This window comes from Polypterus senegalus, chromosome 13 (assembly GCF_016835505.1).
Source record: "Polypterus senegalus isolate Bchr_013 chromosome 13, ASM1683550v1, whole genome shotgun sequence".
Taxonomy (NCBI): domain Eukaryota; kingdom Metazoa; phylum Chordata; class Cladistia; order Polypteriformes; family Polypteridae; genus Polypterus; species Polypterus senegalus.
The window spans coordinates 75,060,932-75,073,016 of record NC_053166.1 but is presented as its reverse complement, the minus strand read 5'-3'; the positions used below and the strand labels follow the sequence as shown (position 1 = coordinate 75,073,016).

The window sequence follows — 12,085 nt, the reverse complement described above, 5'->3', positions numbered from 1 at the left end:
TCTTTTTAGTCATCATCAAAAATAGTGTGATTAAAATCCATGTTAGGTGGGTTGAAGGAAATTACAGAAGTGTTTTGCAGGCCATTCTCAGCACCATTTTGAAGATATCATTTATGACGATGCAATAAAAATGGTTTGTAATAATGCTTGGGCAGTGCTGTAGTGATTCTCTTTAAAAAGGCAAGTTGTTCCTGCAGAACATGCTACATATTTGTTTACAAATATAACATTTAACCTCCCAGTTAGTCTTGGTGTTGTTGCAGACTTTTTATTGTGAATAAATCCTATTTTTCGATTATAGTACTTTAACAATTTAAAAAATATTTTTTTTTACAGTAGTGTTTTTGTTACAGAGATTATCTTCATTTGGCATCTTTTGTATTCTTTGTTGCTATGTTCAGAAATGTAAACATTTTTTAGTTTTATTGAGATTGCTACTTGTCAGAATAGTTGCCATTATTACTTTCTTTGAAAAAGAGTGGATGTTTTGTAGCATATTAATAATTGTGGGGCACTTTTTGGTGAACCATGGTTAGAAGACTGAGGAGCTAATAAAGAACTTGGGAACCAATAAATGCAGGACACATGCACAAAGGAAGTTCTGCTTTTGTCTGTAATTAACATTTTTTTGTTGTTCTTGTTGTTTGTCTCTCCTGAAAAACCCTACCAAATCACAGAAGTAGTTTGAGACTGTGAAAACACTGCTAGTTTAAACTAAAATTACTGATGCCAGTTATTTAAAGTGTATGCATCTGTCTCCTAGTCTACCCCTCCTTGGAATCTGATGAGGATGACCTAGCTCTAAAATCGAAAGCGAAAAGGAAGAAGAACTTAGATGATGCACCTTGGAGCCCTAAAGGTATGTAAGACATGTTGATTGTAAACTAAAGCAAAATATTCACAACTTTGCCTTCATCATAAAATTTATTACATAACACACCAGTTGTTGTAAAAAGGTTTATACATTTACAATTAATATTACCAGAACAAATAACATAAATTCATAGTTCAGCAAAGTGATTGTTGTTATTGCTCCACAGTATATTGTGCACCTTTACATAAAGGGCCCCTTAAACTGGGCTCATGAAGCTTTTACCTGCTTTCTATGCATTCCTAACAATAAGTACTTGCAAATCAACTTCTTGCCTTCAGTACTTTTTTGGGGTTTTTTTTTTTGTTTTTTTTCTTTGTTCTACTCACACACTTGAAGTTTACAAACACATTTCAGTATTTTTTTTTACTTGTTTTTGGCTACAGGTTTAGAAAGGTGTATACTGTGGTCAATTATGTAGCAATTTTTATTCTTCATGTATGTCTATTATACATTTTAGTTCATGTTCATATTCTGTTCTGTAAAATTGAAAACTAAACAAATGTAGCGAGATGATTGTCATTTGTGTTTTACTCTTAACATAAATTTGTTAAAATGACTATTAAAAGAAATGGAAAAATGCTAACCAAGTTCAGGAATGTTAATCTTTATGAATGAAACACTCAGATCTTTTGTGTTTTACATATTATAATTACAAAACAGACATTAATCAATATTTGTGTTAAATATATAGTTAAATATATTGCTAAAGTGTAATGGCAATATACATGTATACATTTTTTGAAGAATGTAAATAAACTAAAGCAGTTGAATCTTTTTCTGCAATAGTACTCCACCATGAGTTGTATCTCCATGTAACTTGAAAGCTACCACTTAAGCACCAGTAAACAGTGGAGTCAAACAACTTGCACACAAAGCTTCCAATTATGATTTTAAAAAGTAATAATAATGAGCATTGAACAGTGTGGGGTACCTTGTTTTCTAAACACCCAAACAGTTTTTCTGGGTTATGAGCATGTGGCACAATGGCTAGAGCTGATTTCTCACATGTTCAGAGTCCTGAGTTCTGTTTGTGAATGTGCAGTATGATAGACTTGTGCCCAGTCCTGAGTTGGCTCCAGCCTTGCAGTTGACTCTGCACTGGAAATACAAGAAGTAGGTTCAGAAAATGAATGAATCAGTTACTCCTTATAGCACACGAGGAGAAGACCTATCTAAAATACATTGGATGTCATATGCTATCAGTTTTTTTATTTGTTTTAATAAGCATGTTATTAATCAGTCCTCTGGGGATATTTTCAAGACTATGGATTGTTTTTTATTGCTTAATTAAAAAAAAATAAATACATTTTCAGAAAATAAAGTGTGAATCAGAAACCTAGGTTGAAAAAGATAGAATTAAAGGGGTTGTAGTGCCTTATACTAAATACTGTACTATCAGGAGACTCTTAACACTGAGTTGATGGGAGTCTTGGGTTACCTAGTCAGTACTGCCCATTTGCCCATTAGGCATTCAAAGAGTGTTTTTGAGCAGATTTAAAAAAGTAATTTCTAATATTTGTGTCTTTTACTGATAACAGTTAAAGGTGATGGCATTCTTAACTAAGATACATGGCTTTTGACATTGGTTTCCTTGAATAAAATTTACAATACTGCATGTATTTTGGTGTGACATGCTATGGTACAGGTTGTGCTCTTTCTTCCTCTTTTTAATTTATGCTCTGCTTTGTGCATACTAACAAAGTGTGACAAATAAAGTAAAATTCCAGGTGTTTAACAAGAGCCTGGTTTTGTTGCAAATCACATGTGAAATCTGAGAAAACCCCAAGTAAAAGCTGAGTAAATAACAAGAAACACATTAACTACTTTTAATGTCTGCATTATAAAAGTGGATAAAATCTGTGAAACAGCATTGCTTTTTTTAAAGTAGTATATAGTGAATAATGTCCCTTTGTTAGCTCTAGGTGTGACACTGTGGTTCAGCTCCATGCTTTCTTTTCCATTTTGGGACCTTCTTGATCCCAACACCGTCGATAGTCATGACTGGGATGAGCTGAACAGATGAGGATAAACACACTAAGCAAGGGCATGGTGATAAGTGTTTTATTAAAATAAACAAACCAAAGCAAGTGTCCAAAAAGTGCAGTGCTCAGAAATTCAATAAATAAATCCATAAAAGGTTAATGACAGTGGAGGTTAAAATTGTTCCTCTCACCGCTGCTAATCCGTTGGCCTCCTCCCTGTGATAGCAGCGTCTTGAGCATAATGGTCATTCTTGCTACTTACCCTTCAGCCCCTTCTTCAGCACTGGCCACACACACTCCTCCCTAGGGCTCCATACCCATCCACCTGCTTTCTTTCTTTGCACTGGCTGTCTGTCTCTCCCGCCTCTCTTCTTCCTTTCTTTAACATTCACTCTGTCTTGTTCATTTCTTTTTCCTTTTCTGATCTTGTGCTCCCCTTTTTATATGCTGGGGAGCAATTGTAGGTGTGTTCACCTGATTGCCACCCTGGGCTGATAATGAGATAATCAGACCATCCGTACGTGCCGGCAAATCAACGCACCATCAGCTGACCACCTCATACCAACCAGGAGATGAGTTGTCTTCTCCGTAGATAGCTCACTCCTGCTCCTCTCCCCAGTGCGTTCATTGTTTATTTATTAAAAATGGCCTGTTTTTCTGAGCTGTGGACCCGGTATACTATAATAGATTACAAAGTTTACTTTCATTAAGATTTGCCATTTAATGTAATGCACATTTTTAGTTCTGTGCAGTTTTGTTCATAGAATATTTTCTAAGTTGTGTCATAATGTAATATGAAATGAAACTACCTTTAAAACCACGCTTATCCCCCCCAAATCTAACACTTTATTCTTTTCAGCTCGTGTTACTCCAACGCTCCCCAAACAGGACCGCCCAATTCGAGAGGGAACAAGAGTTGCTTCCATCGAAACAGGCCTGGCAGCAGCGGCAGCAAAGTTGGCACAACAGGTAAACTACTCCTCAACATCATTAATGTCTTGGGCTCAGATAGGTGGCATGTAGCTCCCAAGAGACAAGGACCCAAAGTTATCACTGCCGTAGTGAACAACTGCAGATAAATTGAAGTTTGAGGGGAGCTTACAAAAACTTGCATTTTTGTATTTTGATATGGGCTTTTCCACAACTGCTCTTATTAGCATCTGTGCCCTCTCACTCACATCTTGTAATATCATTGAAGGGTGTGGTGTTATTGTATTGACCTCAGATCTTCTACGTTTGGCTGTTGTGTCAAACAGAATCTTAGTAAATTCATTAAATATTCCAAATATATGTGTGATATGATCCGGCATCCTGGCAAATAATATCCACACATTTTTGGTTGATTTGGTTTTTGGTCACTTATGAATGTCAGCTTACTTTCTCCTTTGACAGCAGTGCCTGAGTGAAGCCTTAAACTAGAGATACCATTCTTACAGCGATATCTTTTAATATATTTGATAAAAGAAATAAATATATTTAAATATATTTGATTTAATTATGAATCATTCAACTTTTAATTATCTCAGATGACAAACAGTACAGTATAGGATGTAGAAATCCTAAAGTAAATATAAAGCCACTCACAATAGCAGGAAATGTTTTTTTTTTTTCTTGTCATTACATTTTAGTATTGGAAAATTCTTCTTGTTCATGTTTTATGTATGTGCATGTAGATGTATCATTAACCAACATACCCGCTAAGAACAGAAATACTTCTAAGAAAGATGATTTTGCCATTCTTTTTTTCAGCTTAGATTAGACTTGCATGAATAATAAAAGAAAATAATTAACTTTTTTCTGCCGAGTGGTGGCTCTGAGGCTAGGGATTTGCACTGGCAATTGGAAGGTTGCTGGTTCGAATCCCGTAAATGCCAAAAGCGAGACTGCTCTGTTGGGCCCTTGAGCAAGGCCGTTAATCTGCATCCATCCCTGCATGTAGGCTTTTCAAACTGCAGGGAAAAATTTGGGGGTTGGTGGCAGAATTGGCACTCCAACCACCATAAAAAAACCACACACTAGTTCCACTCCATCTGGACTAGTGTGGTACTGAGGTGTCACCTGTTGCATGGTTAAACTCGGGTCCTAATCTGGGATCCTGAGTTGGTTTGTCATGTGGTGTGTGCAGCAATTCACTGTATCAGCGCATGCTCCATTACCTCTCTCTCTCTCTCTCTCTCTCTCCTCACCCACCCCATCTCCTCTCCCAACCCACAGGAGCAGCAGAAGACCCCTAAGAGGAAATACGTCAAAAAGCGCACTGCTCTGAAAGAGACCTCTGCTCCAGTTCCAGCTGTGGTGCCTTACGCTCAGTGTGATCTACTTGACAGTGGTAGTACAGAAGGACAGGACACTAATATGGATATGCTATCAGAGTCTAGACTGGATCTGTATACGGGCAGCCTGGTTGACCATGAATACACTGCAGGGCCTAGTGCTTTTGGTCTGGGTAGTCAAAGAGGGACCACTCCAATGGCACCAGGGGTGTTTCTGAACCAGAGGAGGATGTCCACATCACCTCAAAATAGTGGGGCAGCTCTTTCAACTTCATCTACCCCAGGACAAGGTAAGAAAACAGGAAGACCCTTAAACTTTCTGAAATTTTAGAAGTCTACTTTTTGTGATTTTTTTTTTTGGTTCATCACTTCCATATTACGTAAGTATTTATGAAGCAGACGTTACATGTTTATAGACTGTCTACAAGGTAAGACTACATATACCACCAACGCATAATGTTAGGAACAGGTTGCATACTTAATTTTTAATTGGTAAGAGTTAAATCCATGAGTAGTTTAATGTGAATTTAGACTTTTAATTAAATAAAGCACAAGTTCACACGCCTATAGTAAATGCTTTGTTAATTCCCATGATGTCATAGTAGATAATGTGCCCAAGCAGTTTTTAGGTAAATGTTATCGGCCATTTGCATTTCAAACAGGGCTATATAAATGGCATGGTTGTTTTTTTTTTTTGTGTAGTTACAGCATTGTGCATTATGGTCTAACATGCCTTAGACAGAGTGTGTTATGTCCTCTCATTTTCCTTGAGAAGTAAACTAAACCATTTTCATGTTGCTTTAATCTTTTTATTTATATATTTAAGTTTAGTAATTTTTAAAAGATGTTAATTTTTAGCTAGAGCTTATTTCCTTCACATTATTTATTTACACAGGGACGATTACTTATCCACTGTTGCTCATAGCACTACACTGGTGTTGTGAAATTCTCACTCTCCATTATATTTTGCCCCCTCTTAAAACTATTGCCTGTAGTGATGGACTTTTCATCTCTATCTTGGTTTTATTCATGATATGTTTAAGAATTAAAAGATAATATTGCTAACGTTTATTGGCAGTCTTTATTTCTATCTGCTTTATTGGTCAAGACTAAGTGTAACCCAGCATGATATTAATCTTAAAGTGGCTGTTTGTTGTCACAAATCTAAACGCATTTTATTTGCAAGCAAATTGATTAAACTGTAAATGTCTGTTAATTATATATTGCTTATTCATACAGTGTTCTGAGTCAGGCAAGTTGCTCATAGTAATCTGTTCATCAAAGACACAGACTAAACAGAAAAGGCCAGAGGGTATAAATCAGTTTAGTTTAAGGAATGTATGACAAGCCCTAAATCTGAGCCACTAATGGCAAGAAAAGCTATCAGTGCTTGATCTCAGATCCAACCCCATCTATAGTTTGGGACCATAGCAGTTAGTAGTGAGCAAGCACACACCCAAGTTGTAAAATTTTAAAACAGTTTTATTAGCAGTGAACCAATTTGAGTCAGCAATTAGTTGAATTTCTGTTTCAGCTACATTGTTGAACTTCCTCTCCTGTTAATAAACGAGAAATCACAGACATGACACTTCACCACACCCAAAAGGCCAATAAAATAAGATCGGTACATGGTATCCAATCAGGGAATCCTCAACCTACAAATAAAACTAATTAAAAGTCACAAAATAAGGAAACCATCGTCTCTGCCCTTTCTTCTTACTTAAGTTAAGCAACACACCCAGCTCAACACAGGACAGATTCATTTAAGGTATACCCTCAGCTCTCCTAAAATCCACACATACACCTGTTTAGCTGTGCTGCAAGTGGATGAGGCCTACAAACTCCATTTAACCCCTAAACCATCTGGTGGTTTGGTTAAGCCCTTAAATCTACCAACTCCACAACAAGCTGACAGATTCTCAGCCAGGCCTCAAGAGCAGCCTCTCATTTAAAATGCAAGTAAGTTTCGCATCAGGCCTTTAGTAATCCAAAGTCGCTTTTATTTTTATGTACTATTAAAGTTACACGCAACTATAAAAATTCGAAGTATATTAAATTAAACTTAAGCAAAGATAGAGACATTCTTTGTCAGTGTATACACATAAGGACTATTAGGAATCACAAACAACAGCAGGCATTTTTCATACAGTTATTGACCACGAACCTTTATTATGTATAAATTAAATCTGTTGGCACCCTACAGCTCTCATTTTGAAAATTGTTACATTTTTGTTTTTTAATGATTTTCTTAAACCAGCGTATTCAAAGTGTATTAACCATAAGACAAAATCTTTTCTTGGTGATTTTTTTTTTTAATATATTGCCTCAATTGAAGCAGCAAGTAATTCATATGTTATTTGATGTTTTTATGCTCTTTAAATAGTAGTAGCCATATGTGAGGGTTTCCTCCACATATTTAGAAATAACAGCATTTGATTTGTTTCTTTAGGCAAACGTCCAAAAAAGGGTTTGGCGACTGCAAAGCAACGACTGGGAAAAATTCTGAAGATTCACCGCAATGGGAAGCTTCTGCTCTGAGAGCTTGTGATGCTGCAATGCCTGCTCCTCAGTCCTGACCGATGCTCCCGAGCCTATATGGTTGACATGACGAGATGCAGCATCAGTACTCCCTATGGCCGTCCTTGCGCAGTGTGATACATTTTTTTTTTTCATACACAGTGGATTAAAACAGGCATATTGATTGAAGCATATTTTCATTTATTTTTGCGGACTGGCTTTTTGTTGCGATTTCTTTGTCTATAAAACATGAAAGCAAGAAAATAGACTTATAGGATGATTTAATTTAAATGATTGAAGAAACTGCCAGATATGTCTTGGTGTCTTTCAGGCTGTCTTCTTAAAGATGACAGTTTTGTTAGGTGATGATAATCTTTGTTTTTAGGAAGGTTATAAAAATACTTAAATGTAAAGCTTTCAAAGAGCTCACTTGCCTGCTTTTTGTGAGCCTCATAAGACCTTCGAGAGATCTTTTGATTCATAGCATGTTGCTTTTACAGTTTAAGAAAAAAAATGACAGGCTTTTCAGGTCCAGCTTAAAAAAATAATTTGGTTGTGAACTGTTCATTTGCTCTCAGCAGGAGCAGGTTTCCCTTTGTTTCTTTATACTTCAAACATCCACTGATGGAGTGGGGAAATTAAACAAAATTTTCTATTTTGCAGAAATTTGTAAATTTAATTGTATGGGAGTAATGGCAGCCTTTCTCCTGATCCTTTTTACTTAACCATTTTGAGAGGTGGGTTACAGTGACTTGGCCTTAGTTTATTCTGCTTCAGTGGCAGCATAAAGCTGCCTTTGCCTTGGACGTTTTTGCGCGGTCCATTCCTGGTCCTTTATTTATAAAGGAGTCCCATTGGCAAAACCAAAAACCAAACTGACCTTGAGAATGAGCGATACAGTGTGGTTCCACTCCAGCATACCTTTGCTGTTGCCTGTGTCTCATCTTCTATCTCGTGTAAAAACATTTGTTAACAGCTTGTACAGTTTCTTTTTATATATAGTCTTCTGAATATAATCTCAGGCAATAATGGACTGAGTCACTAACGTGGAGTGGGGATGAAGGAATAGGAGGGCAGGCACTGCAGCACAGCAGATACCATTCTTCCCAACGTCTGCTTATTTGTGACTCAACCACCCCTACCCCAGTCAGTAACTTTTACTCTAAAAAGCAATATTTTAACAAGATGATATACAAGCTGCTGCACACAGCATAGCATGACTTACAAAAATGTAACTTTCTACCATTTGCATTGTGCCACTGCAAATAACAATGTTTAACAAGAGGCACGTAAAAGTACCGAAGGACTAGCTGGTTATGTGTTTGCTGGAATTCATCTCAGCTTTTCTACATGCAGGTAGGCATGGAAGTGAAACAAGCACATAGGATAGTGTGCTGTTTTGAACATCTGGCAGATAGCTGTTCAAGATCCCATGAGGCATCACTTTAAATAGCAAAAAACGCTGATTCACCGTACTTTATAACACAGCACACCATTTCTGGAGAATATTGTGAATTGCTCAGTGCACTTACTAGCGAGAGCCATCAAGCTGCCTGCATGCCCCAGCAGCAGTGCCGTGTTGAATGCCTGCCTTCCTGTTACTACTTTTTTGTGGAATGGCATTTGAAGGGGGTTGGTGGGGGGATATAGGCTAACATTTTTTTTAAATTTTGTGTTAAATCTTCATAGCTGAAAAAATTGTGGAAGATTTTTTTTATTAGTTACCTATTTTTTAAAAAAACAAGAAAATTGAAAAACAATTGTTAAAATATTTTAGCTGAACTATTTGTTACCATTGTTGTATTTTTTATGCTGAGATGTTTATTTTGCAGCCTTGCCCAGTATGCCTCATGCTTTGGGGTGTTTGTTTTTGTGTTTTTGTTTGTTTTCTTTTTTGTTTTTTTTTTTTTTTTTTTTGTCCTTCATAAATTATTAATGAAAGGAGAAAAAGACCCCATTTTGTGATGCTTGTTGGGTCAAAGCCCCTGGTGTTTTGCCGGGAATATCATTACAAATAGCTCTGCTTCCAAATTGGTGGAAATGGAATTTGAATTTCAGATAAAGGGGTACGGCTCCTCATTTTTGAGGCTGCTCTCCAGTATCCATGTTCTTTGTTGTACATGTTCAGTCTGGCTGTCCCTTTTTGTACTAGTGATTTCAGACACTTTTGTTCACTTTAGAAATGATTGTGTTAAATGAGTTTATATTTCACTCTGTTAAAACAATGTAGCCATTTAATAAACACAACTATCTAATAGAAAGGGACTTCTGTTGTTCATATTGTTTTGTGCTGTTTGCTTTAAAACAAGTGACAGAAAAATAAGTGGTTAAATTATGGTCAACTGAATAAGTATATCTGCATATTACAAAGTTGTCTGATTTTTGAATCTACTTCTTTAGAACTTACATTAAGTGCAAACAATTTTGAAAATCTGATGGTGCCAATAAAATGAATAATGTCAAACTCCAAGTAAGGCAGATACCCATCTGCAGCTCACCTAGTGCTGAACCCAACTGAGACGGCCCATACAGAGTGGGAGTTGCCAGCTGAAGCAAGCAGAGAGCCGCTGGTGTTAGCTGGTGGTGGAAGCACAAGTGGCAAGATAAATTCCAGGAATTTGGAAAGATAATTGTGCTAAACTCTAACTTATTCTTTGTTTTGAGGTTGCACCAGAGCCGAGGAAATAATGATATCTACAGAAATGAATTTCCAGCCATAAGGAGTGGTGTGAAAATGAAGAGTAATAAAATGACTGAAAGCAGTGATTGAATTATGATATTTTTGGAATAAGAGCAATATGACTAAATGTGAAGGCTGAAGATGAATATATCAGCAGTGCTTTTGCAAGAAAAGGTTTGTAAACCCTTTGGAATTCCCAGGATTTCTGAAGGTAATTTTCAGCTAAGAGCGGCACGGTGGCGCAGTGGTTCGCTTCCCGGGTCCTCCCTGTGTGGAGTTTGCATGTTCTCCCCGTGTCTGTGTGGGTTTCCTCTGGGCACTCCGGTTTCCTCCCACAATCCAAACACATGCAGGTTAGGTGGATTGGAGATTCTAAATTGGCCCTAGTGTGTGCTTGGGGTGTGGGTGTGTTTGTGTGTGTCCTGCCCAGGATTGGTTCCTGCCTTGTGCCCTGTGTTGGCTGGGATTGCCTCCAGCAGACCCCCGTGACCCTGTGTTCGGATTCAGCGGGTTGGAAAATGGATGGATGGATGGATCTTCAGCTAAGCCACAATTGTAGACTCTCCGTAAACCAATAATACACAAACAACTGTGATGTTTATTCAAAATATTTTACTTTGTTCAAACATTCAAAGGCCAGGCTAGAAAACATACAGTGGCATGCAAAAGTTTCGGCACCCTTGCTTAAAATGTCTGTTACTGTGAACAGTTACTTAAGTGAGCAGAAGTTGAACTGATCACCAAAAGGCATAAAGTTAAAGGTGACACGTTTCTTTTCAGCATTTTATGCAACATTAGTGAATTGTTTCTGTTTTGCATAATTATACAGTGAAAAAAGAAAAGGGGCACCATTCAAAAGTTTGGTCACCCCAGGATATTTGAGGTCTCTCATAAATTATTCTGCGGTGTCAGACCTAAATCACCTCATTAGGGCTATGGCTTGTTCACAGTCGTTGTTAGGAAACCCCAGGTGGTGCAAATTGCAAAGCTGAATAAATCTGATATTTTTTAAAAATTGATATTTTTCTATGTTAAAAGTAACTATTTGATTTTCTTTTTATCTGATAAACATTAGCTATGTTAGTTCACAAAAGGTATCTAGTCCTATAAGTCTGTGATCAAATCATTTAATAGTATTCATTGGTGGCGATACAGACGATACTTCAAAAACTTCAGAAGTCACTAGTTTCTGTTGTGAATGGCATGTACAACAATGACCAGAGGCAGAGTCCTTATACAAACAACCAGGCTCACATCCACAGAGTCACCTTTCCTTTTCTTTAAAAGCGAGCAGTTATCTTGCTGACAGTAGGTGTCAGTCCTCCCTTCAGAAGTTGTCATCACAACTCCCAATAATACACTCACCAGCCCCTTTTCAGGGTCACATTTGAATTGCAAGGGTTGTACCCAAGCTTCTTACTGATTTTTAAAAATCTGCCACCAACTGGGGTCTTTCGTTTTATCTGGGCTTTTTCAGTTCCATCCATCTCTGCTGTGCCCAGTTATTACTTTGTTCGGCTATTTCCTATATTACTTAGGCCCACAAAGCCAAAATATTAACTATTTGTCCTGTGCTGCCACCAACAGCAGCTAGTTTAAACTGTACCTCTATCTATACTAATGGATTCAGACATTTTGTCTTGTGTGTCCCATTTCCCAAAACACTTACTACATACCATCCCTTACGTTTACTATTATTCTTCTCAAATAACAAATCTTTGTATATGTTAAAGCCCTGCAATCTTCAATCTCACTATTA

General features: G+C 37.2%; 1 protein-coding gene across 1 annotated transcript in view; it reads left to right on the top strand.

Annotated features, from left to right (window-relative positions):
* phf8 (PHD finger protein 8) overlaps positions 1-9,911 on the top strand; it is a 57,636-nt gene extending 47,725 nt beyond the window's left edge. The window contains exons 18-21 of the mRNA XM_039776268.1: positions 764-859; positions 3,716-3,825; positions 5,071-5,419; positions 7,579-9,911. Of these exons, the coding sequence (XP_039632202.1) occupies positions 764-859; positions 3,716-3,825; positions 5,071-5,419; positions 7,579-7,667 (644 nt within the window). The 3' untranslated portion in view covers positions 7,668-9,911. The remainder of the gene's footprint in view (positions 1-763; positions 860-3,715; positions 3,826-5,070; positions 5,420-7,578) is intronic.
* The last annotated feature ends 2,174 nt before the right edge of the window (positions 9,912-12,085 follow it).